The 27640-nt window shown below is 34.0% G+C and overlaps 7 protein-coding genes across 8 annotated transcripts in view; all 7 read right to left on the bottom strand.

Moving 5' to 3' along the window:
* On the bottom strand, nucleotides 398-2283 carry LOC104766057 (uncharacterized membrane protein YuiD). The gene is made up of 5 exons (XM_010489872.2): nucleotides 1994-2283; nucleotides 1579-1735; nucleotides 1231-1281; nucleotides 1021-1113; nucleotides 398-670 (listed from the first exon to the last, which is right to left on the bottom strand). Exons 1-5 carry the CDS (start codon nucleotides 2146-2148, stop codon nucleotides 611-613), a joined length of 516 nt encoding a protein of 171 aa, XP_010488174.1. The 5' UTR covers nucleotides 2149-2283; the 3' UTR covers nucleotides 398-610.
* On the bottom strand, nucleotides 5916-6480 carry LOC104767718 (CSC1-like protein At3g21620). The gene is made up of 2 exons (XM_010491703.2): nucleotides 6274-6480; nucleotides 5916-6182 (listed from the first exon to the last, which is right to left on the bottom strand). Exons 1-2 carry the CDS (start codon nucleotides 6478-6480, stop codon nucleotides 5958-5960), a joined length of 432 nt encoding a protein of 143 aa, XP_010490005.1. The 3' UTR covers nucleotides 5916-5957.
* Nucleotides 7724-11438, bottom strand: LOC104766058 (CSC1-like protein At3g21620). The gene is made up of 11 exons (XM_010489873.2): nucleotides 11159-11438; nucleotides 10508-10852; nucleotides 10259-10408; nucleotides 10032-10167; nucleotides 9837-9938; nucleotides 9640-9759; nucleotides 9470-9550; nucleotides 9049-9389; nucleotides 8386-8956; nucleotides 8082-8315; nucleotides 7724-7990 (listed from the first exon to the last, which is right to left on the bottom strand). Exons 2-11 carry the CDS (start codon nucleotides 10819-10821, stop codon nucleotides 7766-7768), a joined length of 2274 nt encoding a protein of 757 aa, XP_010488175.1. The 5' UTR covers nucleotides 10822-10852; nucleotides 11159-11438; the 3' UTR covers nucleotides 7724-7765.
* Nucleotides 12356-15489, bottom strand: LOC104766059 (chitin elicitor receptor kinase 1-like). The gene is made up of 12 exons (XM_010489876.2): nucleotides 14773-15489; nucleotides 14643-14676; nucleotides 14536-14543; nucleotides 14298-14405; nucleotides 13988-14187; nucleotides 13796-13885; nucleotides 13624-13717; nucleotides 13354-13505; nucleotides 13186-13274; nucleotides 12970-13105; nucleotides 12764-12865; nucleotides 12356-12674 (listed from the first exon to the last, which is right to left on the bottom strand). The coding sequence occupies exons 1-12, from the start codon at nucleotides 15413-15415 to the stop codon at nucleotides 12510-12512; spliced, it is 1821 nt and encodes a 606-aa protein (XP_010488178.1). The 5' UTR covers nucleotides 15416-15489; the 3' UTR covers nucleotides 12356-12509.
* LOC104766060 (F-box/kelch-repeat protein At2g43270-like) lies at nucleotides 15952-17611 on the bottom strand. Its single transcript, XM_019241314.1, has 2 exons — nucleotides 16873-17611; nucleotides 15952-16760 (listed from the first exon to the last, which is right to left on the bottom strand). Exons 1-2 carry the CDS (start codon nucleotides 17276-17278, stop codon nucleotides 16243-16245), a joined length of 924 nt encoding a protein of 307 aa, XP_019096859.1. The 5' UTR covers nucleotides 17279-17611; the 3' UTR covers nucleotides 15952-16242.
* LOC104766063 (chitin elicitor receptor kinase 1) lies at nucleotides 22832-25960 on the bottom strand. 2 transcript variants are annotated; one of them, XM_010489880.2, is made up of 12 exons: nucleotides 25196-25960; nucleotides 25087-25120; nucleotides 24998-25005; nucleotides 24734-24892; nucleotides 24454-24647; nucleotides 24272-24361; nucleotides 24101-24194; nucleotides 23841-23992; nucleotides 23670-23758; nucleotides 23449-23584; nucleotides 23261-23359; nucleotides 22832-23158 (listed from the first exon to the last, which is right to left on the bottom strand). In XM_010489880.2, exons 1-12 carry the CDS (start codon nucleotides 25848-25850, stop codon nucleotides 22997-22999), a joined length of 1872 nt encoding a protein of 623 aa, XP_010488182.1. In that variant the 5' UTR covers nucleotides 25851-25960; the 3' UTR covers nucleotides 22832-22996. The 2 variants fall into 2 exon arrangements, with proteins under 2 accessions (XP_010488182.1, XP_010488183.1); XM_010489881.2 differs by having other exon boundaries at nucleotides 22997-23158; nucleotides 24734-24889; nucleotides 25196-25959.
* LOC104766064 (peptidyl-prolyl cis-trans isomerase FKBP42) overlaps nucleotides 26413-27640 on the bottom strand; it is a gene marked incomplete in the record, with an annotated part of 3421 nt that continues 2193 nt past the window's right edge. Inside the window, 4 exon segments of the mRNA XM_019240621.1 lie at nucleotides 26413-26775; nucleotides 26861-27013; nucleotides 27136-27258; nucleotides 27375-27559. Coding sequence (XP_019096166.1) covers nucleotides 26443-26775; nucleotides 26861-27013; nucleotides 27136-27258; nucleotides 27375-27559 — 794 coding nt within the window.

Below are 27640 nucleotides of genomic sequence, written 5' to 3' on the forward strand. Positions count from 1 at the left end.
GTTGTCCTGGCTATAGAAGCCGACTCTACTAAATTGACAACTTTGTTCCTTTCCGTAAATGTTATCCAAATGTGACATCATGTCAACTTTTTAACAACCAGAGATACCTCCTTTATAGGCTTCACTATTATTGAACACTCTGAAATAGAGTTTAAACCAATAGACACTAAAGGCAAAAACAGAACGTGAAGCACCGTAATCCGGACTGGAATCTGATTCTACATAGCCATTACCAGTCATTAAAGAACAATATCCAAAACAGATCTTCGAATTAGTTAGGCTGACTCAAAAGCTTCATATTGATATTTTCTATCAGTAGTGGTAAAGATACTTTGACACACAAGAATGTGACAAGCCTAGGTGTGGTCCAGGTTGTTCGGTAACTACTAAAGAATGCTTTGCAAGTAAAGATTATATAGAGAGAGGGAGAGAATGTTGAGAAGGAACAGCTTAAACAAGGACAAGTCTAACTATGATCTATATATTACACAGATTTCACAATTTCCATTTACTTCAATAATCTAGCGTCCCTTGATCGCTAAATCTATATAGTTTCTGAAGGGTCTATGATTTCAAAAGAATTTTGGATTCATACTTGAGTAGAAAGAAACTAGCTTGTGCTCCTCATCAAATATGCCACCACACATCCTAAAACCCCACCTGCTGCAACCTGTAATCCAATCTCATATAACTTAGCAATGGATCGTATCATCGACACCAATAACTCTGGTTTGCTACGTGGCAAATATTGTGACTTCAGTTCTAATGTTCTAGCTATACGAAATCCAATCTGATTCTAACATTGTTATGACACGATCATTTAGGGAAAATATCCTAATTGGAACCGGTCAGACTGACTCCTACATGTCACTACAATCTAACAAAAGTGCTAGATTTTTATTTTGAAAAACAGAACACAAGTCGAAGGAAGGCAAAAATCCCAGAACCTTTTAATAAACATAGACTTGAAATGTTGAATGATTGAAAGTATAAACCAAATTTCTGCTGAGTTGGGCAAACCTGGATAGGAGTGTGGCCGAGCAGTTCACGCAAGGGTCTGGCTGTGGATAACGGATGCTCGGGAGGAAACTCACAAACAATTTGATTCAGCAGCTAAAGTTATATAAAAAGGCTTGAAGTTTTAGAAAGCATATAACAACCCTACCACAGAACTTTAAAGGAAGATAAAAAAAAAAAAGAAGATGTTAACAAGTTATTCTATGGCTTTACCTCGGCTTGACGACCAGCATGAAGCCTGACCCCGGATGCATCATACATAACCTGCAACCCATTTTTACAAAGACAGAGATAAGATGCTTTGGTTTAAATATGGAATCAAAGACACTTCACAAGGACAACAACAAGTAAGATTGAGCAAAAACTGAGTTGCTAGTTGAAAAGCAAAGTCTCTACTCTCTTTTCCACACTAGGCGAAAGAAAGACTGTTACTTTGTATATTTAATACACGTAGACTTTAAGCGAAGTAAGAGGTTCAAAAGTTTCAAATCTAATAGACACAAGGAGTTCATTGTAAGAGACATTGGAAACTGGAAACAACTCAAAGAAGAAAACACTCACAACACATGCTAAGACAACAGCGATAGCAAAAGCGGGTGATCCTGCTCCTTCTTCTAGGCCAATGGCAACAGCTAAGGCAGTGACAGTAGCAGAGTGAGAGGAAGGCATACCACCAGAACTAATCATCCGTTTAGAGTCCCATCTCTTTTCTTTGTACCTGAAACATCTAACATTCAACTTTCTAAATTACATCCTTCAATTCCACTAATCTCCATCTCTAGCTACTCTAACAAGTTCTGAAACCAAATCAAAGAAGGGCAAAGAAAAGTTTTCAAATTTCTAAACAATCGATTGAAAACGCAGACCTAAAGATAAGAAATTTGTTCAATCCCAATCTAAGGGATTCGCGTTAACAGATCGGAGAAATACGAAAAGAAGAAGAAGAAGAAGAAGAAGATAAGATTTGAAAACGGACCAATTGGTGAAAACTTTGAGGAACTGAGCAAGAGCGAAGGCGAGAAAAGCGGAGAAGATTGGGAGATTGTGAGGAAACAGATGCTGCGACGGAGGTGATCCGTACAACGCCCTGTTTCCGACTCTCGCGTCCGCCGCTGTCATCACCTCGTCCATTCCGGCGATCCCTGCTCCTCCGATCAATCGGAAACTGGCGCAGGATCAACAATGTCAACGTAAAGGAGGAGTTTGAGAGATTCAGGTGAGCAAAAAAGGGTGTATTGAAAGTCCGTATTTTTTTTTTTGACAAAAAGGCTTTTTGGTATTTTGTGTTAATTCCGTATTTATCCTTTTCTATGATAATTGGAGATACGAAGGACTCAAAAATTTTAATTTTTTTTTTTTAAAATAGAACTAATAAGTTAAATATACAAACAAATTAAACAACATTTTTTTTGAGAAAATTAAAAATTAAAAGTATGGGATTCGAATTGGTGAAATATGTTTTTTACTAATTCAAATCCTATTATACTTTTAATCAAATTTACCATATCCCCTATATAATAAAACGGAAGTACATGATTTTTTTTAGACTATATAATTTATATAAGTTGGTTACAAAATAAGTTACATATATTAAATATAGGTTGTTGGTTACATAGATTAAATATAGTTTGTTGGTTACAAAAAAAAGTTATAGATTAATTGGTTAATCTATGGGTTATATAAATACACTTAAAAATATCTCAAAGAGTCCTCTTAAAAAGAATATTCCAATAATTTATACAATTTCCAAAATAAAATCTTTAGTATTCCATAAATTGTTACCAAATATATACTATTAGACATATAAATATATTATTAGGCATAAAAAGGAATAAAATCTTTGCAATTTATCATACTTAATCGTGATTTCTGAAATCTTATTTTGCAGTCGAAAATAAAATTTTACCTAAACACGGGTTATATTAAAAAACTTTTATTAAACATATTCGAAATTTAAAATAAAAACAAATAACAAACATAACCATTTCTCATACATAAAATTACAAAATTAACAATAGAAAACTTACAAAATAGGTGTCTTTTTCAAGCCATCATAATTAAAACTTACTAGATTTTGTTGCATAATGTTTTATCTAAAAAACTTTTAAAAATAATCATATAAATTACATTTTATTCTAAAGTTATAATATAATTAAAAAGAATTTTAACCCGTGCTCTAGCACAATTATTATATTGCACAACAAAGTATTATATTGCACAATTTTACCGACTCTATAGTTACACACAAAAAAAAATATAACCGGGCGTCGTTGGTTTGGTATTTTCATGTTTATAATTATAGATCTCATCGTTATGTATCGTAGTGATTATATATTTTTTGAATATGCACCAATTGATCCACCCAATTTGCAAATTATATGTAGTTGACAACAACCGTCCCACTTAAGTGTTTAGAAATAATAAAACTACCGTGAATGTAATATAAATACTCAGTTTTTATTTTTTACGATTATGTTTTTCATAATTTTAAACGGATAGAATGTTCATTTTAATTCTCGTAGAATATAGGGAAAAAAACTTAAAAATATGTAATTAACAGTTCAGATTAATGAACAGTTTGAAAATGTATTCAAATTTTTGTAGACAAAGAGGAAAGTATAGAATATGTATTATGAATTTCGTAGAAATTAGAATTCTAATTATAGTAAAACAAAAAAAACTTCTAAAATTCCTAGAACATAGAGAGTGTGTAGAATACATAATTTAAATGTTATAGAACATGTATAATGTATAAAATACACATTTCAAATCTCAGAAGGTGTATTCCAAACTTCATAGATCAAATTTTATCAATCCAAAACGACAACAAAAATACATATTTTTGACATTATAAGTATCTTTGTCTACTCTTCATCATTTTTCTATGTAGACGAGAAAAGGAAAAAAAAAAGACCTAAATCCACACAAGAAAAAGTAAAAAAAAACAACAACGCACATTTAAAAATTCTTTTGTACACCTCTAAGCTAAACCACCACATTGGAGACTTCACAATCCCAACGCTTCAAAACTAAAAAGTAAATTATAAACATTCGTGGTCCAAATATTTGTTATGAATTATCAAACTGTACATTTATTTTTCGGTTATGTGATGAGTAAAATTAATTAAGTAGTACAAATTATGTTGAGACATAACGATGAGATCCATAATTTTAAACATGAAAATACCAAACCAACCATGCCGGTTATAATAGTCAAAATTAACCGGTTCGGTAAAATTGTTGCCCAAAAATAAATTTGCTAGTGTAATTTCTAGATTCGCGGAGTTAGGATTCATACTTCAAAGCGGCGGAGAAATGTTTTCGTGTTTTATACTTCACATTTCACCGCCGCTCTGAAGTATGAACCCTAACTCTGCGAATCTAGAAATTACACTGTAACAAATTTATTTTTGGACAACAATTTTACCGAATCGGTTTATTTTGACTATATAATCGGACTTCATCGGTTTGGTATTTTCATGTTTAAAATTATGGATCCCATCATAATTAACAGTTCAGATTAATGAACAGTTTGAAAATGTATTCAAATTTTTGTAGACAAAGAGGAACATATAGAATATGTATTATGAATTTCGTAGAAATTAGAATTCTAATTATAGCTAAACAAAAAAAACTTCTAAAATTCCTAGAACATGAAGAGTGTGTAGAATACATAATTTAAATGTTGTAGAACATGTATAATGTATAAAATACACATTTCAAATCTCAGAAGGTGTATTCCAAACTTCATAGATCAAATTTTATCAATCCAAAACGACAACAAAAATACATATTTTTGACATTATAAGTGTCTTCGTCTACTCTTCATCATTTTTCTATTGTAGATAGCTATCTCTGACCATTGTAACATTCCAATCAAATTAGAAGATGCACTGAACATTCACAATTTATAAAATTCCAATATTTGGATATATAATGAGTAATTTAACAAGATTCATATATTACATCATTGATTATGGTGCGAATACGACATCTATCTAATATGAATTCATTCGGTTGGCGTTTTAGATAGTTGACAGTTGATTAATTAATTCATAACCACATATAAGCGATAACTGTTAATTAATCTGATTTTCAAAACCAACGAATAATAAAACCAATACACTCAATCTACGAATCACATAATTAGGAAAAAATTAATCAAAAATATAATTACGTAAAAGTAAATTTTCTACCCAAGCAACACATATCTCTTAAATGAAGAGAAATGTTATCATTTTTTAGCTTCAAATTTTACATAGAATTCAATTAATGTGTTTCTGGATTATGTTTGTATTTTTCATTTACATTTGTCTTTACGGTTTAGTATGTTTTATCCGTATAATTCAAAGGCGACTAACTTTGATATTTGCTAAAAGAGATTTTGTTAGTTAGGTGTGTATATTGAAATGTATGGGTGCACAGAATAAGGTGTACGTGAAAGTCTCCAAGTAACCATACTTAAAATTTAGTTCACGGTCGAGTCATTTTTGTTTGGAACATACAGTGTGTTTTCTAAATTGTTTTATCAGAAGATTTTAGTATGTTTTAATCTGTTGTATTATCAAATAGTGAATTGTGTAATTTTAACCGGCCGGTCTAATGCAAAATTAATGCAGTCAAATCAATACATCCATTTCCTATAACCGGTCGATCAAAGCTAAACCTCATGAATCTAATTTTTTGTTTTTCCTTTTGTTTGACACGCTTCCCTATTTTTTACTACAAACTCTCCATAGTCAATTTAACTTATTTAATTTATTTAGATAATTTTGATTATAAATTTCGTTTTTTTTTATTTTATATACCCTCCAAAAAAAAAAATTGTCATGCCCTTTGAGCATATTATCAATTCTTCAAAAATAATTTTGGAAAACTTCTTTCATTACCTAAGAGAAAAAAATATCATTCATGAAAAATCTGATCGACACTGTTCATTACTAAGTCAAGGTTTCAGCAGAGCCACTATACAACAGCCTCTTTGAACCACGTTTAGTCGCCACTAAATCAGGCGTCCTATTGGGCTCCGGCTCCTCCACAACCATCTCATTCGCTAGATTATCAGCTGCCTTAAACACCGGATGTGCATAAGCGTTTTGAAGAAACGGTTTCAAGTTTAGATTCGGTTCCCTCGTGCGTTCCAACGTATCTTTAACCATTGCATCCTGCAAAAAAATGCAAAGAGACATATATCACTACTAAGAACAAATGAGAGACTCATTTCTTGATAGAGCAGCAGAAGAGACTACTAGTAACCTGTAAAGGGTATCTGACAAAGACAGGTTGGTAACGTCCTTTGCAGAACTTGTGGAATCCAATGGTCAACACAGGAAGTATGAAAAGCAACGGAGTCGAACGAGCAGCTCGTTTCGTGCTAAGCAATCCCATCAAAAGAAGCTGAGATACGATCAGTGCAATCACTACACGTCTATGAACATCAGGCCAGAACGCACCNTAGAACATGAAGAGTGTGTAGAATACATAATTTAAATGTTGTAGAACATGTATAATGTATAAAATACACATTTCAAATCTCAGAAGGTGTATTCCAAACTTCATAGATCAAATTTTATCAATCCAAAACGACAACAAAAATACATATTTTTGACATTATAAGTGTCTTCGTCTACTCTTCATCATTTTTCTATTGTAGATAGCTATCTCTGACCATTGTAACATTCCAATCAAATTAGAAGATGCACTGAACATTCACAATTTATAAAATTCCAATATTTGGATATATAATGAGTAATTTAACAAGATTCATATATTACATCATTGATTATGGTGCGAATACGACATCTATCTAATATGAATTCATTCGGTTGGCGTTTTAGATAGTTGACAGTTGATTAATTAATTCATAACCACATATAAGCGATAACTGTTAATTAATCTGATTTTCAAAACCAACGAATAATAAAACCAATACACTCAATCTACGAATCACATAATTAGGAAAAAATTAATCAAAAATATAATTACGTAAAAGTAAATTTTCTACCCAAGCAACACATATCTCTTAAATGAAGAGAAATGTTATCATTTTTTAGCTTCAAATTTTACATAGAATTCAATTAATGTGTTTCTGGATTATGTTTGTATTTTTCATTTACATTTGTCTTTACGGTTTAGTATGTTTTATCCGTATAATTCAAAGGCGACTAACTTTGATATTTGCTAAAAGAGATTTTGTTAGTTAGGTGTGTATATTGAAATGTATGGGTGCACAGAATAAGGTGTACGTGAAAGTCTCCAAGTAACCATACTTAAAATTTAGTTCACGGTCGAGTCATTTTTGTTTGGAACATACAGTGTGTTTTCTAAATTGTTTTATCAGAAGATTTTAGTATGTTTTAATCTGTTGTATTATCAAATAGTGAATTGTGTAATTTTAACCGGCCGGTCTAATGCAAAATTAATGCAGTCAAATCAATACATCCATTTCCTATAACCGGTCGATCAAAGCTAAACCTCATGAATCTAATTTTTTGTTTTTCCTTTTGTTTGACACGCTTCCCTATTTTTTACTACAAACTCTCCATAGTCAATTTAACTTATTTAATTTATTTAGATAATTTTGATTATAAATTTCGTTTTTTTTTATTTTATATACCCTCCAAAAAAAAAAATTGTCATGCCCTTTGAGCATATTATCAATTCTTCAAAAATAATTTTGGAAAACTTCTTTCATTACCTAAGAGAAAAAAATATCATTCATGAAAAATCTGATCGACACTGTTCATTACTAAGTCAAGGTTTCAGCAGAGCCACTATACAACAGCCTCTTTGAACCACGTTTAGTCGCCACTAAATCAGGCGTCCTATTGGGCTCCGGCTCCTCCACAACCATCTCATTCGCTAGATTATCAGCTGCCTTAAACACCGGATGTGCATAAGCGTTTTGAAGAAACGGTTTCAAGTTTAGATTCGGTTCCCTCGTGCGTTCCAACGTATCTTTAACCATTGCATCCTGCAAAAAAATGCAAAGAGACATATATCACTACTAAGAACAAATGAGAGACTCATTTCTTGATAGAGCAGCAGAAGAGACTACTAGTAACCTGTAAAGGGTATCTGACAAAGACAGGTTGGTAACGTCCTTTGCAGAACTTGTGGAATCCAATGGTCAACACAGGAAGTATGAAAAGCAACGGAGTCGAACGAGCAGCTCGTTTCGTGCTAAGCAATCCCATCAAAAGAAGCTGAGATACGATCAGTGCAATCACTACACGTCTATGAACATCAGGCCAGAACGCACCAGCACTCTCATACTCTTGGTTATACACATTTATAATCTGCAAACAAAAGCGTTGTTAGATCTTAGTTTCTTTAGAAAGCAGAGGTGTTTGGATTTGGGTTTTGAACCTGATGACGGTAAACCACGTAAGCTAAGCCGAAGAAGACGAGGATAAAAGGAAGGAGAATGGGGCTAACAGCTGCGTAAACTAGACCGAGGATGAAGTAGAGTTGTATCTGCGGTTCACCAGTATTGAATCCTATGGTTCCTGGATCCATTGCTTCCTCTCTATCTTTCTCTGTTTTCACAAGGAAGAAGTTCTTGAGATGATAGATTATCAACGGCTTCAACCTCAGTATCTCTCCTGCAACACCAGCCCATCCATCCACCATTATGTAGGTAATAAAGAAAGTGGCTTTCATTGGTATCGACACACCAATGGTCTTTGGGATTTCGGTTGCAGATTGGTTTAGGAAGCTGTTAAGCTGTTGAAGCGCAGTACCAGCAATTATGCTACAGAGGAAAACGTTGATGAACTGGAACATGTAGTATCTGCTCGCACATCTTCTTTCTAATGCAGATTTACTTATGAAGCCTTCAAATTTCGACATCAGCATCAGTATGCTTGGTAGGACAATGAGAAATATCTTCAATGCGATACCCGGAAGGAAACCTTGGATGAATGACTTTACTGTTTTCCTGTCCACAAACACAAAGAGGGATCAAAGAGTTCAGAGAGACATCACCACAAACAAAAGAAACAGAGAGAGCTGAGGTTGAGGTTTATATACACTTCGATAAGGGGTTTCAAGAAAGGAACAGCCTTTTCGATTCCTTCGATGTTGGCGAGTGTCTGTACGAAAGCTATAGGGATCATGAAGAAGAAAGTGAGGAAGAAGAAAGCTACAGCGATCACTAGTCTTCGGATCGTGAGTTGAACATATGGTAATGCTAGATTGTCCCAGTATATGTCTCGAGGCTCTGGTGCCCACTCGGTTAGCCACTCTGTCGGGTTTCTTGACTGTTGAGTTTGAGAGCAAACAACTGCACCCCAACGCCTTTTGAAGGATACAAAAGCTGCAGGCACGAGCGATTTCGTGCTGCTCATTACCGTCTCTTTCTCTGCACATATCTGAAACCATCAAAGTAAAGTCTGAATAAGAGGGACGAAATGATCAAACAAGTTCATTAAATTATCAATAAGGCCTTTACTTTTCTCGTTAGACCCTCGATTTTTTCCATATAGTGATCGATTGCATCAACTTCTTCACCCCAGCAGCCAAGAAAACCTATCTGCTCAGGTAAGTAGACATTAAGATTCAACAAAAGAGAAGATCACTTTCTAAAGAAAGAAAGCAATGTGATTGTATGTATTGGTTTACCTTTATTGTAGGCCTTTTAGATGGATTCCTAGAGTGTTTGTTTTGATAGTAATCAAGCCAATTCTGCAACTTTTTCCTCTTCTGAACCAATTCTGATAGTTTGTTTGCGTTGTAGACCGCCTGGTTTGTCAAACCAGAAGATCAATACACCATAAAAAAATCCCCAAATAGATCAGTCAGTCAACCAAAGTTGTTACCTGGTAACTGAGGTAGTAGTCTGGATGGTTGACCTTAAAGAAATGCTCAACAAGCTCGCTGACTGATTCATCAGGATCTGGAGGAATGTTTCTCACCAGGACCTAGATTTATCCAAAGAGACAATCAATCATATATGACATTTAATCTCACAAACTAGAACTGAGTGGACCAAAAGATTCAGAATGAGTATATACTGTAAACTGGTCAGGTCTCCTTTGCTCAGAAGCAAGAAACTGTAGCCGCATTGAACCGACAATCTTGTACTCTCGTTGTAGGACAAAGCATGTCCAAAAGGTAATGAAATAAGCCATACACAAATGCACCCAAAACCTGTACATATACAAGTCAGAACATTCCCCAATAGAACCAATGCTTCCACAATTTACAACCAAAGCCACAAAGATTAAAGAAGTTTCTTCACCTGGATGATCCAGTTGGTATGTTCGATATAGAGAGCTTATCAATATCGCTGAAAGTAAGATTCTTTAACTGATCCAACGTCGAGTTAGTCCAATTAACCGGCACCATTACAGTGAAAGCAATACATGCTATAGGGAAAAAGATCTTCAGCCTGCAAAATTATTCCACCAACTGAATCAAAGATCACACTCACACATACATAATCATTGAAAAAATTCAAGAAACAACAAAGGAGACACATATGACATACCCGAGTAAGTAAATCCTGAGATAGACAACAGAATCCAAACCAGCATGATCAATAAGCTCAGGCTCAGGCATTCTGAGTGCTTGAGGCATCCAATTCAAGAATCTGACGTAAGATCGAAAATCCAAATTGACAAACTTGCTAGCAAAGCCACCAGTTTTAATGGGGCTACTCCTTAAACCCTTGATATACCATTTAGGGAAATAGACTCTGTCGTTAACCGGTTGAAGCCTAAGAACCGCAAAGGCTATGAAGAAAGCGAACGCTGTTAAGATATTGATCGCTGCTGCAAATCCGATATCGCTTAGTGTAGCCATGACGGTTTAGAGAAAAGACACAACCTTTCCCCTGAAACATTCACACACAACAAAACAAAAAGGTTAAAGCTTTAAGCTTTAGGGTTTCTTGCAATCCAAGATGAAAGAGTAGTAATTGAAAAAAAAATCCCCAAAAAAAATTCGATTTTTATTTTCCTATATTTTCTCCGTAAATGTCTCGTTTTTAACAAAGAAATCGGAATCGTACAAAGTCATTGTCTTTTCAAATTCCGGTCAAATCCATAAACACTGAATCAATACTACAATGAGTGACTCTGCACCCGTAAATACATAAAAGTTTCTTGGTGGAAGATTCAGATAAAGTTCAAAGCTTTACCTTGTCAAAGAGCTCAACGATGAAACTCGTCTTTGGTGAAGTCAAACAAAGTTGAGCAGATGATGAAGAGAAACAAAAAAAAACCTGCAGATGCAGAGCTTGAAGAATCTGAAGAAGAAGAAGGGATCAGAATCAGAAGAAGAAGAAGAAGAAACATTAATTAAAAAAAAAAAAAAGAGATTTTTATTAATTTGGGGGTTTGTTTTGGGAAATCGATCCAAAAACTGAAGTGAGATTTCTGCTGATTCATACGTTTTGGGTGTTACGAGTTTTTTTTAAATTTTCTCATTTAATTAATTTTAGTGAAGCGAGGATGTAACGGCGACGGACACATGGCTAAAGTTAAGTTTTTAAATTAAAGTAATAGATGTTTAATAATTTTCTTAATTATTTAATAAATTAAATGTTTTGTAATTTAATGTCCGTTACTAATTCCTTTTCATACTTTTTTTTTTTTTTGGTTCAACGTTAACATGTTCACATAACGGCTATGTTATTTTATATTTCACTTCTTTGTTGTTCTGACGTCGGCTTTTGTTTAACGTTTTGTTAATGTTCTTATTTTATTCACTGATTTTGAAACTTTTGAGGACATAATGTCAAAAAAGTTTAAGAGGAGATCTGACTTTAGAAGAAAAGGAAAAATTTGATTTAATAATTGTCAGTTTAAGGTAAACTTTGTGTGTTTTTAATTCGCTAATCGTTACAATACCCGTATACTATTTATGTTGTTGACAAAAGAAGGAAACAAAAAGTTGTACATATATATATATATATTGATTATATATATATATATTGATTTATGGTAGAAGAATATTCCGGTTACTGTTTTTTTTTGCTAATAAATAAAAAAAATCTAGCTGTTAGAAATTAAAAAACATACAAACGTACCTCTTTGTTTTTTGTTTAAAAAAAAAAAAAAAAAAAAAAAAACATACAAACGTACCTCTTTGTTCTAAGCTGGATTTAGATATTATGGGATCCATCATCCATGTGATAAAAAAATCATTAGAATGTCATTATGTGTTATGGAGTTTATATATGGAAGACTTGTTCCTAAGCTTCGAGAGAGTATCCAATCACAATTACAAACTATCCAATTATATATTTATGTTTTATTTTGTCGGCAAACCAGATTTCAAAATTTTATTTATGAAACATTTTTAATGCAATTCATTATTCTTAACTGACGTGAGAGATGCTGAGATTGGAGCCGCTGAAAAAAATTGACAATTATACATAAATTTATATTAAAAAGTCAACGTGTGACGTGCAACGTTCCGTATAGAGACAAATATATATACTTGAAGCTGAAGCATCGGTTTGTACAAACAGCAGCAAACCGGAAACTCTACCGGCCGGACATCAGACCGACGAGGTCATCGTTGTGGCAGTTTGCAACATGGTCCCAGTTTCCAGTTGACGATAAAAGAGTTGATAAAGCAACCACAATGTATCTCATACTCGGACGTCGTTGCGCATTCTGTTGCGTACAAGCTTTCCCTAATTCCGCCATCTAAACCACACAAAAACATAAACCACCAAATTGGCCTATAGAATGATCAATAATGCATAGAACAACTAGGGAACAAAAAGAGAGATTACCTTATATACCGAATCAAACGGGTAGTGATCTCCGAGCCTCGGGTCTATAATCTTGCGTAGTGCTTCTTCTTTGTCGGTCTCCTTATTGAACACTTCATCAAACTTCATTAGTAAAGAACCAAAAGCATATGTTAAGCGATCCAACGTACATATTGTCTTTAAATCAGAAAAACGAAATGTTATGAAGAAACATTAATAAGACTAACCACTCCAACGAGGCTTTTAAATTCACCAACGGATTCATTCATTTTGACAACCGCGCCTTTTGCAGAAATCAATTCGAATAGGACAACTCCAAATGCATATACATCCACTTTTGCAGACACTTGTGCATAGATTGTCCTGTATACATACCATTATATTCATTATAATGTAGTCTCTAAAATATAAGTGTAGAGAGAAATAAGATCAAGTTTCTTTACTCTGGTGCCATGTAACCAAATGTACCCATTGCACCACGAGTTGCTGTGCCTCCAACTTCTATCAGCTTTGTTAACCCGAAATCAGCGACCTGTAACAAACTAACACAAAAGCATCTAGCTGAGTTTAGTACACCTATGATTGGCAAATATGGGAGATTGAGAATGGACCTTTGCTCGGAAGTTCTGGTCTATCAAGATATTGGCAGATTTAATGTCCCTGTGAACATAGACTGGAACCGTGTGCTCGTGGATGTATTCTAAACCTCTAGCTGAGTCTAGCGCAATCTGCACTCTCTTAGTCCATGGTAGCGGTTCTCTTCCTAGTTACATATAAACTCACTTAGTTTTTTTCTATTATAGATCACAACCTTCAACTTATCTGTATTTCTGAAAAGTGATTCTCTAATTTGTTTTCTTGATGGTGTGAATATATTATACCTGAGCCATGTAAATGTTGTCCAAGGTTGCCATTCTCAACATATTCATAGACCAAGAACAGAGACCCCTCAACACAATATCCAATCAGGCGAACCTGCAATATATTAAAAGTTTGTTATTTTTATATCTCTGATCGCTGATATTATGTTGAGAGAACATAAAAGGGCTTTACCAGATTGACATGATGTACATGTGTTAAGACTTTTAGTTCCGCCAAGAACTGCTTCGATGCCTCCATGTCCATCTTCTTGATCGCTGCTTTCTATACATGAACCACAAACACACCAAAATAATCTTTTAACATTCTGTGTGTAGCTTCAAATAATAAGTCTACACTAAAAGGACTAAAAAAATCTCTGCTTACTTCTCCTCTAAGCTCTGCATAGTAAACAGCTCCAAAACCACCTTGCCCAATCTTAAAAGACAGACTGAAATTATCCGTAGCCTCTGCGAGCTCCTCCATCGAAAACTCAACAGAGTTGTCTACGTTTATGGCAGCAATGCCTGAAAACACTCTGGTTCCCGTACCAGCCAAGTTGCCACTTTGGAGACTAGTTGTACAAACTAAAAGCATATTTGATCATTTTAGTAAGCAACATTTATGCTAAAACAATATGAAACTGTCTTGCATATGATCAATAGAAGATAGAAAAGAAGAAAAAAAAACTAATCACCCTTGGACTTGCTCTTCCGGTAAGCATAATATATGAAAAACGAGATTAACAAGAGACCCACAACAACTCCTACACATATACCGGCGATAACTCCAACACCAATACCACCTGTTTAAAGCAAAAAGATACCAAAAACATTCCTTTCAATATGCCTCTCCCCCAAGTTTCTTCTTGTTTTTTGAGTACAACATCTTCTTCTAGAATCAACGAAAGCTCGGAAATGGATAGAAGAACCAACCTTGTTTGCTACAAGAACATAAGAAGAGGATAGAATACATCAGTGGGATATATAGAAAGTCAAAAGAACAAATGAAAAGTGTTTAAGTAACAACAACAAAAAACAACCTTGATTTAAAATGTGGAAATGCACCACTTGGATCTGCAAAAACAACACAAGAATCAAAAATATGTAAAGAAACTTTAAAACTTAGACAATCATTACTATGATTCATCCATGACCATAAACTCAAAATACCTCTCCCAGGGACAAAGACGATCCCATTCCCCGAGCTGAAGTCTACGCCAGGGTTATACCTACTTATAATATCCCCCGGTACACCAGAAGATTTAGCAATCATATCGAGACTATCCTCAGGACGAAGAGGATACGTAACAAACAAACCATAATCCTTGGAAACACTCTCATCACCACAAGAACAATTCACAAGCACATTAAGCGTCGCAGAGGGAGGGATATTGTTAGCCGGAAAAGGATTCCTCCCTTGCAAGGAAACTTCCGTGGTGAGATTCGCGTATCTCCTAATGGCAACTCTTTCGTAAGTATCGATCTGTTGGAAACGGTAGGTGAAGTTGTGGCCAAGGAAGTCTCCAGGTTGACATTCGCAAGGGAAAGGTACAAGAACCCTTGAACCTATAGGGATGATTAAATCTTTGTTTTTGTTGTTGTTCTGTATGTTACGGTTGTACCTGAGGATTGGTTCGTAGTTGATTTGATTGTAAGGTGATACTGGAGAACTGAGGTATTGGTTGATGATAGAGAGAGATTGTTCGTTCTCTACGTAGTAAGATGCTAGAGCTAAACCGCAGCTTCCCATGCACTTTGATTCTACGGCAAAGAAGAGAAGAAGAAGCGGAGAGAATATAATCATTAGCTCCATCGCAGGACAGCTTTTAGATTCCAAGAGGAAGGTCTCTGTATATTTTGTCTTTGTGCTCTGTGTCGGGAGAAAGGGTTGACTAAATCAGCGTTGACAAATTGTCAACTCAAAGAATGGTGATTAGATTTTATTTAAAGTTTCACAATCATCGTGTGTTAGATTTTAGTGACGTTTCTTAATTATTTCAATAGTAAGATCATTAAAAAAAAATTTGGTCAAAATACAAATATGAAGACAGCCATTTTTTTTTTGTTTGTATGAACATGAATGATGACTTTTGATTTTTGGTAAACTATTTACGGTTTAGATAGATGTAGAACAATTACTTTCGTTGAACAAATTCAATTTTAATGTTCGTTGATACTATCACTGACGTTGAGACTCTGGATAGAGAATGGCTGATGTAGCCAATATAACTAAAGTTATGGAAAAAATTGTATACAAGTCGGCGGCAACGTGTGACGTGCAAGTTAAGGTTCATATCGACAAATATATATGCGGAAGCTGAAGCATTTAAGTAACCAAAAGAAACAGATCATTTTTTTGTATAATAAACTGGAACCTTACTAGAGGCACACTTGAGTTGTGGTAAACGATCAGTATACTAAAATCAGGACTTAGAGGAAACAAAATAGTAGTTGCGGAAATATACAAAAGAAAAAAAAAATGCCGTAAGCAGGGTATCCGTTTCGATATGTTTAAACAATTTGGATATTCGAGAAGAAGCGGGCACGTGCGAGAGGGTTGGATCCTGAGATGATCTGAATTGATGCACGAATGTCTTGGGAGCAGAAGAAGAACATAGATGGCGAATTGGGAGAAAATTCTCAACCAAAGGAGAAAGTCAGCGGCCTGAAATGCACTTTATCCGGAAAAGGGTTAAGATCTCTACAAGAGGATAAAGGTATGGAGTAAGTCAAGGTCCATCCGTCTTCTTCTTTTTGTACATCCATGGTCCATATCTCCAGTTTCCAAGGCCGTACATAGGGTGTGGCTATGGCTAGACGGTCATCAAGGTGGTTTACTAGCTGGTCTTGTAATGAAACGGAAAGTGGTAAAAAGGGGACATCACGAAACTTTTGTGTGTGAAGATCAAAAGCTAGTAGCTTCACAGGACTACAATTTAACCAGTAGATGGAACCATTCACACACGCCGTCTTCCTTCTAGCATCGATCAGATAAGGAGGTGTGCAGAGTGTTCTCCGCCATTGACCAATATTGACATCAAGAACCTCACAGTAATGGTAAGGATCAAAGAACATCCTCACAACTTTAAAGCTCTTACTGACTTTATCCCTACCAAACCCCATCGCCCACAATGCAGGGAATGTATAGTGCCACTTACCTACGATTCGATTTCAATTTTAATTTTTTTCTAAGCCCATATTAACGAATAAGTTACATCAATAAACTGTTAGAGAGAGAGAGAGAGAGAGAGAGAGAGAGAGACGCGTTACCAACTTCGTATTGGTACCGGTGGGTCACTGGATAGTCTGGATCTGGACCGGAAGGGAATCTAAGGAATTCTCCGGTGGTCGGGTTGATGATATTGACCCAACCCGATACGGGGATGCAAACCAAACCGTCACATGTCAGCGACGGTAGTGTGACGTCATCGCAGTGCAGATAGACCACCTCAATCTCTTCATCCCCTTCGAATGGCGACTCGCTCCGTTCTACTCCGGCCGCCAGGATTTTGCGGTGGTTTTTTTGAAGACTCATGCGCCTCTCCGTGAAATTCATGGATTCCATGATTGATCTCCATTGTTTTGAGACGGTTTTGAATTTGCGGATAGATTTCAACGGCAATCGAAGAATGATTTCTTCCTGTAGATCCGGAACTAGGTACATCATCTTCATCATCCGCCGCTTCCGCCTCCTTCACTTTGAACTAAAAAGAACGTTTTACTGTACTAATTTGTTAGAACAAGAAGTTTCCAAAATTATATTCAGAAAATATCAAAAGCTTTTTTGTTAAATAAACTAGGTCTGGTGTCGACCGACACTACGTTGGTGTCGCTGACGCTGACACAACCATGGTATTGACCGACATCTAACTGGTGTCGACTTAATTGGTGTCGATCAACATCGCTTTCACATACACAATATGCACGAAACCGAACATCGAATCTTCGTTCCAAATCGGCTCCAATTCATCCCAAACTCTCCCAAACACTTCAGGAACCTAAGGAAACACGAAACCAACCAAACCACATAAGCAAAACACCACAAACAACAAGGGACAGCCAAAACAAAAGAGATCTCAAGTTTAGATCAACCATGGTCAAGCACTCACCTCTTATACAGGAAGATTTGGTTGAGAAACGGTGGAAAGAACACCTTAAGAAGCTTCTCCTTTGTTACCAGCAACAACTCTCCCTTCCAGAGCCACATATCTCTCCAAAACACCAAGAACAAACCCAAAAACCCTCAAGAACCCTCTCAACCGCTTTCTTTCCTTTTTCTCTCAAGCAGCGACCAAAAACACTCCCTAAACCCTCAATTCGTCGCTTCTCTACTTATATAGTCGATTTAGATAACCCAATTAAACCAAACCAACCAAAAATCGCGAAATAAAACAATCTGGTTGAACCAAAAAAGCTGGTGTCGATCGACACTCATCCCCAAATGTCACTATTTGGTTCGCGAATGTTACAAATACTCACAACAATAGGTTGGCAACTGACCAAAGATTTAATTTCACCACTTTTGCAAAAAGAAAAAATCATTGGATTTAACCAAAACATATGACAATGGTTTTCTCTTATTAATGATGGATTTAATACTCTATGATAATTTCACTCTCATTATTAATGATGATGATGAAGAAATAAAAATTATTATTGAAATCGATTTTAAAAGAAAGAGAAAATTTTGAGAAAAATTAATTTATAAATAGAAAATATGTAAAATGCATATGTACTTTTGGAAGGCTTTTAAATATAATGGAGAGAGTAAAAAAACAGAATGCTTTTATAATTGTTTAGTTTTTAAAGATTAAAAAAAATGAGAAAGGAAGGAAAAAAAAAGTGGCTTTCAAACTTAAAAACCAAAAAAAGCAAAAAAAGTGTGATTGTCAAAAACAAAAAAAAGATGTCAAGATTTTAAACATTTTTAAAGTCTTAAAAGTATGTTACCATATATATATAAAGAATTAAAACAATATAAAGTAAAAGATTGTGTGAAAGCTATTATTATTATTATTACTACATTGTACTAACGGTTAAGCAAACATTTGTCAATGTAATATGTGTTCTTTACTCATATAATTGATTAAAAATAGTTCAGTTTCTATGACTGGAAAAGTAGTCTATATATATAAATAGTATATTATTAATATATATAAAAGATGATGTGAAAAACTTTTATTATTTATAAATAGTATTAATTATTATGAAATATTTATCGGCCTAATATAGATTCTTTATTTAAGTCATTAATAAAATATTTAAGTTTCAATGATTGGAAAATTATATATATATGTATAACTACAGAAATATATATAACAAAAAAAAATTTAAGTCAAACAAAATTTCAAGTTATTTTCTAAATTAAAAAAGAACGAGTTGGTAAGTTTCTAGGCTTATCTTTTCAGGATATGTACTAAATTTTTTGACTTTATTTTCCTAAGACTTATTTATAAATTTGCTTCGAAAATATTTTTATTCATCTATTGTAATTACAATTTTTTGAACTTTTTTTGTTTACACAAAAAAATCATAATGGACGTCCAAATAATCAATGTTATTCGTGAACCATGTGCTTTGTGTACTACCAAAAACAAAACCTGCTCTCATAATTGCGAATTTACACCTTATTTCCCAGCAGAAAAGTATTATATTATCTTATCTATAATTTTTTTGCTAGATTTATTATTGTAAATATGATCAGCTAAGTTATTTATTAATAACACTAATCAATATTGATTATTTTTTACAGAAAACTTGAGTATAAAAATGCACATGAATTATTTGGTATCCCAAATATTATGAAGATGATGCGATTCGCACCCACAACAAAAGAAAAATGCATGTTGGCATCATCTATACTCATGGAAGGTAAGGCTTGGAAAGATGATCAAGCGAAAGGTGGACTTAAAAAGATCCGAAAATTAAAGTGGGAAATTTTACTACGTAAACTCTACCTCAATGAACTAAAGGAGAAGATTAAAGTTGTAGAAGAAGAAACCAAACTCGCTCTTTAAATAAATGATACAATATGTCGTATATCATTTATGGATATCACATACTTATATCATTTATCTATCTTTTCTTATTTGTTAAATATTTATGATTATGTGAATCAGAAATAAAATGTATTGATATTGATATATATGACTAATATGATTATTTCTAATCGATAGTTGATGTTATTTAGTTGTTGTGCATAAATTCTAAACCTAAAATGAAAACTTTAATTCAAAACCTAGAAAGACATATTGTACACATAAAAGCCGACGTTATAAAATTTGAAAATTTTGAAATTACTAAGTGAACATATGGCGGAAACGCTCGAACTTGTATACATGTAGTTTTATGTCTGAAATCAAATATATAAACTAATATATGGTATCTAAATGCGCGAACATATGAAAAATATGACATTAAGCCAAAAACGCTCAAACTTTTGTATATTATGTTGTATTCGAAATTGCTAGGTGAACATGTGGCAGAATCACTCAAAGTTATATATTTATACCATATTTATGGTGCCCATATATTTGAGTTTTATTTGAGATAATTATTTATTATTTTTAGGTGTAGTTACCATGTAAGAAAGAATATAAGACTCCTACTTATATGATCTAAGATGATAAACTCAAATAATGAAAAGACTCCCATACTTATATGACTCCTACTTATATGATCTAATATGATATATGTTTATTCTTTTCTTTCCTTGACATAAAAACTAAATGGTGAAAATAAATAAAACTTATACCGAACCAAACGAATACGTAAAACCTGATTTGAAGATACCCAAACATTAAAATAATAATTCACTTTTTATATATACTAGGACTCAAACCTCCGTGATGTCGCGGGAGTAGTATTTTAGAAAAAAAAAATTAAATTTAAAATTTAAAATTATACATTATGAAATAATTTGAATGTAATAGAATAATTTGAATATATAAACTGTTACTAAAAACACAATCATCAAAATGAAAACTTATAAAAAAAAGTATTATGTAGAATAGACACAACTTTGCAAAACATATTGTTTAAAGTATTATAAATATAAGATATTTTTATGAAGAATTATGGTAAGGAGCTAAAATTAAAAAAAAAAAATCATTATGAAAAAGTGATCCTTACTGACAATATTGAACTAATGGTTATAATAAGTAATGTAATTTTCTATTAAAGAACTATAATAATATATTTAATAATGAGTGAAAGAGTATCAACAAAAAGTTAAAATTAAAATACACAACTCTTAAGAACAAAATAAAATAAATTTTAAATCTTAAATTAGTTTTTAACAAAAAATTACATTTAATAGACGCAACTGTAAATTCTATATTAAGTTTTATTAAATTTCTATATTACTATAGTCATTTCTAAAATTTTAGTTAGATTATAGAATAACATTAAATATTAGATATTAATATTCAAATTATTTAGATTTAACATAAATTGAAAAATTTGTTTCAACGAACAATGATTTGTAAGTTATTGATGAAGAGACAAATATATGGAAATTTAAGATAAATAGACACAACTGTAAATTCAATATTAAGTTGTATTTTTCTCTATTGCTATAATCATTTCTAAAATTTTAGCTAGATTATAGAATGTATTCAATTATCTAGATTCAACATAAAATGGAAAATTTGTTTCAACGAACTTGTTAGTTAGTGATGAAAAGACAAATATAAAGAGAGTTCAAAAAGCATGACTATTTAAATAGACACACCTATTAAAACGAAAAGTTGTGATGAAAAAATATAAATAAAATATAGTGAAAAGACACAACTCTACAATGAACAAATATAACCGTTTGAATTAAAAAAAAATAATAAAGAAAAACATTTTTTACGAAAAGGTACTACAAAAAATCGCAATTGTTGTGTCTGCACTTGATTATACCTACAAACTCATATAAACTGCTTTTAAATAAAAGACATCTTTATTACCATATTCAAAAGTCAAATCCAAAAGCTCATTACATAATCCATATAACTCTTGGAAAAAGATTCTAGGTATAAAATTAACTAAAAGTTGAAAATTAAATTCATCATTCCAAAAATATTTTGTTAAATCAAGAACTGGATGAATCTCTTTACTTTTAAAAGAATGAATGCTAGAGAATAATTTAGAGAGCTGTAAAAAATGTTGAGATTGAAATTTTATATTATTTGGTGTCATGGTAAAAAAAAAATGAAAACAGTTCAAACAGACAAACATATATAAATTTCAAAAGATACAAATATTCAAATAGACACAACTCTACAATGAACAGTTGCAACTTTACAAAAAACCATTACAATGAACAATCGCAACTTTTTGTAAACACACAATTTAAATTTTCTACAGATTGTTTTGGAAAATTATCCAAAAAGTACGATTGAAAAAAACACAACTTTTGGTGGCACTTATTCGGATTGCTATTATATATATTTTTTCATTAAATTTTTATATATGAAAGCATCTTTATTACCATATTGAAAAGTCAAATCCAAAAACTCACTATGTAATCCATTTAACTCTTGGAAAAACACTCTAGGTATTTTCATTAAACTTTTATATTTAAAATTAACTAAAAGATGTAAATTAGATTCATCATTCCAAAAATCTTTTGTTAAAAGAATGAATACCAGAAAATAATTTAGAAAAATGTATAAACCGTTGAAATTGAATTTTTAGTTGATTTTGTGTCATGACAAAAAAAAAACAGTTCAAACAGACATATATATATATATATATATATTTCAAAAGATATGAATGTTCCAATCAACACAACTTTACAATGAACAGTTGTAACTTTTCATAAATAAACTGTTTTAATGATCCATCATGACTTTTCATAAAATATCCAAAAGGTACGATTGAAAAAACACAACTGTTGGTCGCATTTATTCGGATTGTTATTATTATATAGATTGAAAAGTAAACGGAAAATTCACATTTAATTTACCTTGGACATGTTAAATGAAAAAAAAAAAAAATCCAAATATCACAAAATACGTTGCTAAGTAGTTGTTATGAAAGGGTTATAAGATAAGATAAAATGTAACTTTAATTTGAAGTTTGAACTAAGTATAGTTAAAATTTATTTGCAATTGGTAGTATGGTTAACTTTAAACAATTAAGTTCAATTAAAGTTAAAAAAGAATTGCCCCCAAAGCAATTCCGTCAGAATATCCCAATTTTAGTTATGAAATGTTTAAATGCTCTTTGTAATCATTCATCATTGACGTTGAGATGCCGAGTAGACCATAACCATCATAGAGTTATAGGAAATTGTATAAAAGTTAAGGTTCGTATAGACAAATACTGAAGCTGAAGCATCAATCAAAATGTTTAGTTAGTAACCAAAAACAAATCATTTTAAATAAACAGAAATAAACCGGAACCTCTACCGGCCGGACATAAGACTGACAATATCGTCGTTTTGGAAATTTGCGGCATCCCAATTTCCAGTTGAGGAGAAGAGAGTTGATAAAGCAACCACAATGTATCTCATACTTGGACGTAGCTGTGGATTCTCTTGCGTACAAGCTTTCCCTAGTTCCGCCATCTAAACACACACAACCCACAAAACATTAATCACCCCACATTGGCCTAGTTTTAGCTTTGGCCGGGTATTAAAAACGATTTGAAAACCCAAAGAAAGATTTACCTTATATACTGAATCGAACGGGTAATTATCACGGAGCCTCGGGTCGATAATCTTGCGAAATGCTTCTTCTTGGTCGCTCTCCTTGAATACCTCTTCGAACTGCATTATTAAGAAAAAAATAAAGCACATTGTTAAGTGACCAAACGTACATGTCTTAAAATCAGAAAGACGATATGTTGGATACTAACCACACCAACAAGGCCTCTAAATTCACCAACGGCTTCTGTCATTTTCACAACCGCGCCTTTCGCAGATATCAATTCGTAAAGGACAACTCCAAATGCATATACATCCACTTTTGCAGACACTTCTCCATAAACAATCCTGTATATATAGCAATATGCCATCACTATAATGTAGTCTCTAAAGATGTATCAAGTGTTGAGAGAATTGAGATCAAGTTCTTTACTCTGGTGCCATGTAACCAAATGTACCCATCGCACCACGAGTTGCTGAGCCTCCAACTTCTGTCAGTTTTGTTAATCCGAAATCAGCAACCTGCACCACGGAAGCAATTCAGCGCCGTGACAAAGTTTCAGTATTTTCACTTTCGATTGACAATGAGATACTGGGAATGGACCTTTGCTCGGAAGTTCTGGTCTATCAAAATATTGGCAGATTTAATGTCCCTGTGAACATAGACTGGAACCGTGTGCTCATGGATGTATTCTAAACCTCTAGCTGAATCTAGTGCAATCTGCACTCTCTTGGTCCACGGTAGCGGTTCTCGTCCTAGTTATAATAAACAAACGCCTTAGTTGTTATCATAGATTCCAACTTTCAACTTATTGGTACTTCAAAAAGTGATTCTGTTTTTCAGGGGGTCTTTATATTGCATACCTGAGCCATGTAAATGTTGTCCAAGGTTGCCATTCTCAACATATTCATAAACCAAGAACAGAGACCCCTCAACACAATATCCAATCAGGCGAACCTGCATGAAAAAGTAAATCTGTTAAGTTTTATCTGATCGCAGATATCATCTTGAGAGAACATAAAAGGGGTTTTTACCAGGTTGACATGATGAACACGAGTCAAGACTTTTAGTTCCGCCAAGAACTGTTTCGATGCCTCCATGTCCATCTTCTTGATCGCAGCTTTCTATACATGAAACAAATGATTTCACTGTTCCAGCCAGAAAAATCTACAGCCAGTTGATATAAAGAAAGATTGTATAAGAAAAATCGGCTTACTTCTCCTCTCAGCTCTGCATAGTAAACAGCTCCGAAACCACCTTGCCCAATCTTAAAAGACAGATTGAAATCATCAGTAGCCTTAGCGAGCTCCTCCAACGTAAACTCAACAGATTTGTCAACGCTTATAGCAGCAACTCCAGGAGACACTCCAGTACCACCCAAACCTCCACTTTGGAGACTAGTTGAAGAAGCTAAAGAGCAGATAGAAAAATTTAGTAAAACAAACCCCAGCTAACAAAAGAAACATTAAATAAAGTAGAGATCATCACAAAATTACCATGATCAGCCTTAGAAGACAACGGAATAGAAGATGAAAACGAACCACCTTTGGACTTTCTCTTCCGGTAAACATAATATACAACAAACGAGACTAACAACAAAGCCAGAATCACTCCTACAACTATACCAACAATAACTCCAGCTCCAATACCACCTGCTAATGCCAAAATAAAATATCAAGAACATATTCTTCTTCCAAGTTGCATCTTGCTTCATGCAGAATCATCAAAAGAGCTCGGAAATGAAGAGAAAAAGAACCAACCTTGTTTACTACAAAAGACATCAAAGAGTATACATCAGCAATAGAAATCGAAGGAACAAGTTAAAAAAATCAAAAACTACGAAAACAACCTTGGTTTGAAAGTTGGAAATGCACCACTTGGATCTGCATAAATCACAAGAACGAACAGTTTAAGATCTCAATGTACAAATTCTCAAATTCCTTATTAATTCTAAGTACCTTTCCCGGGGACAAAGACGATCCCATTCCCTGAGCTGAAATCGACGCCAGGGTTATACCTACTAATAACATCCGCCGGTACACCGGAAGATCTCGCAATGGAATTGAGACTATCTTCAGGACGAAGAGGATAAGTAACAAACAAACCATAATTCTTAGAAACTCTCTCATCACCACAAGAGCAGTTCACAAGCACATTAAGCGTCGCGGAGAGAGGGATGTTAATCGCCGGAAAAGGATTCCTCCCTTGCAACGAAGCCACAGTGGTGAGATTCGCGTATCTCTTAGTGGCGACTTTCTCATAAGTATCTTCCTGCTGAACATCGTAGCTGAAATCGTGGCCTAGGAAATCACCAAGTTGACATTCGCAAGGGAACGGCACAAGAACCCTAGAACCCATCTGGATCCTATCTTTGTCCTTAATGTTGCTGTTGTACCTTAGGATTGCATCGAAATTGACTTGATCGTATGGCGCGAGTGAGGAATTCAGGTTTTGGTTGATCACGGAGAGAGTTGTTCCGTTCTCGAGGTAGTAAGAAGCTAGAGCTAAACCGCAGGTGCTCCTGCACTTGGATTCGACGGCGGAGAAGAGAAACGAAGAGGAGAAGAGAAGGAGAAGAAGAAGAGGTGGAGTGATCAGAATCTTTAGCTTCATCGCCGGAGATAAATTTGGAAGCTTCTTTATGATTGTCAGAGACAGAGGAAGGTCTCTGTTTTGTTTCTTCGTATGCTCTGTTGGAGAAGATGGGATTCAAAGAGGAGGAAATGGTTGACTTTATCAACGTGACTATTCGTTTATTTTAGTTTAATCACTGTTTTGTTAAATTATTATTGTTGATGTTTCTTAACTTAATTAGATTACATTTGATGCAACTGCCAGCTGGAATTTGAAAGTCTTCGGTCAAATACCAAAACTATCAAGACCGCCAAATTTGTTGAACGACTTTGGATTATCTTTGTTTTGTATTTTTTTTTTTTTTTTTNAATTATATAAAGTTACTAATTTAGATCAAATTTTCTTAAATCATAATTGGAAACTCTCGAAATGTATTTTTTTTTAGGTCTAAAATTATGTGTTTATAGAGATAAAACGAAAGATTTCAGAATCATAAAAAAAAAACCACTGAATTTTATGAACAGACTACAGAGACAAGCTCATTAGAGTTAATGATCTTTCACTTTAAACTTTTATAGTTGAATTGTTAAGCTTCGTTCATACCTCAATCTGCTTTAACTCTGTCCATACCTCAATCTGCTTTAACTCTGTCGCGTCGAAAGATCCCGCTGAAAAGGGAAACCAGCCATTGCCATAACAGTATCAACCAATTCAGGGTCTTTGCCTTAGCACTGCCTTCTTCCTTCCCTTTGAACATTCCTTTGTACATTTCTTTCTGCTTTTGGTACACAGCTTTCTCTTGCTCTGCAACTGCTCGTAGCTCTCTTCTAATCGCATTGTCGTCAGGAGCATACTTTTGTGCCTTCCGAAAATCATCACGAGCTGATTCCGTCTGACCTAGCTCTGCCTTCGCCTTTCCTCTTCTGAACAGCGCTTTTGGATTTTTCTCTTCTTCTGTCAGCACCTGAAATTGTTTACAGTTTGATTAGATTTCAAGAAACCGAGTACGAACACGACTTTCTTCTAATGATTGGCTTGATGGGACTTACAATGTTGCAGTGACCAATTGCTTCATCGTATCGTTTCAGCTTGATGAGGCAAGCTGCCATGTTTAGGTGGCATGGGTTCTTTACTGCCAAAGCCATATCTTGGTACTTCCCATACAGCTGAAACATAAAATCGTCCCCCATGTATGCGATGGCCTGAAACAGTAAAACCATGACTAATCAAAAGCCGAAACAAGACACAGGAGCCTTGAGCAGACTTGCTAAGTATGCCTGGAAACCAGAACTTTGACAGAAAGATAGAGAGAAAGATGCATAACCATTTCATACTGTTGCATGGCCTCCTCCAGTTTCTCCTCCTTAAACAGAGAATTCCCATCCATTTTCCTTCTGTCTGCTGCACCAATCCTTTCCTCCACAGTCATATCACTGCGAGCCTTTCCCTGCATAATTCATTCTCTAAGTCAGAGGTAAGCAAACAGGTTGGGATAAAGCTTGGTTGTGGAGTTGTCTGTGTCAGGAAACGATTAACTACAGATAATAATAAGGAGAAACTTACCTCCTTTGTTTCATCAAACCCAATAACTTCAACCTCATATAACAAATCTGCCATAGGTGGAACATTCGGAAAAGAAAAGTTTCCTTCTTTACCATATGCCAGTTCCCAGCCAACATGCACGAGTGCACGTTCACCAGACTTCATGCTAGAAACCCCGATGGCTAAACCGGCCAACTCTTTCTTCTCTGTCTCACAGACAACAATTCACTCATTAGTACAAAATCTGGTTTAAATTTTTGTATATATAGTAATGTTAAAATGGGCTA

This window comes from Camelina sativa, chromosome 19, assembly GCF_000633955.1.
Source record: "Camelina sativa cultivar DH55 chromosome 19, Cs, whole genome shotgun sequence".
In the NCBI taxonomy this organism is placed as follows: domain Eukaryota; kingdom Viridiplantae; phylum Streptophyta; class Magnoliopsida; order Brassicales; family Brassicaceae; genus Camelina; species Camelina sativa.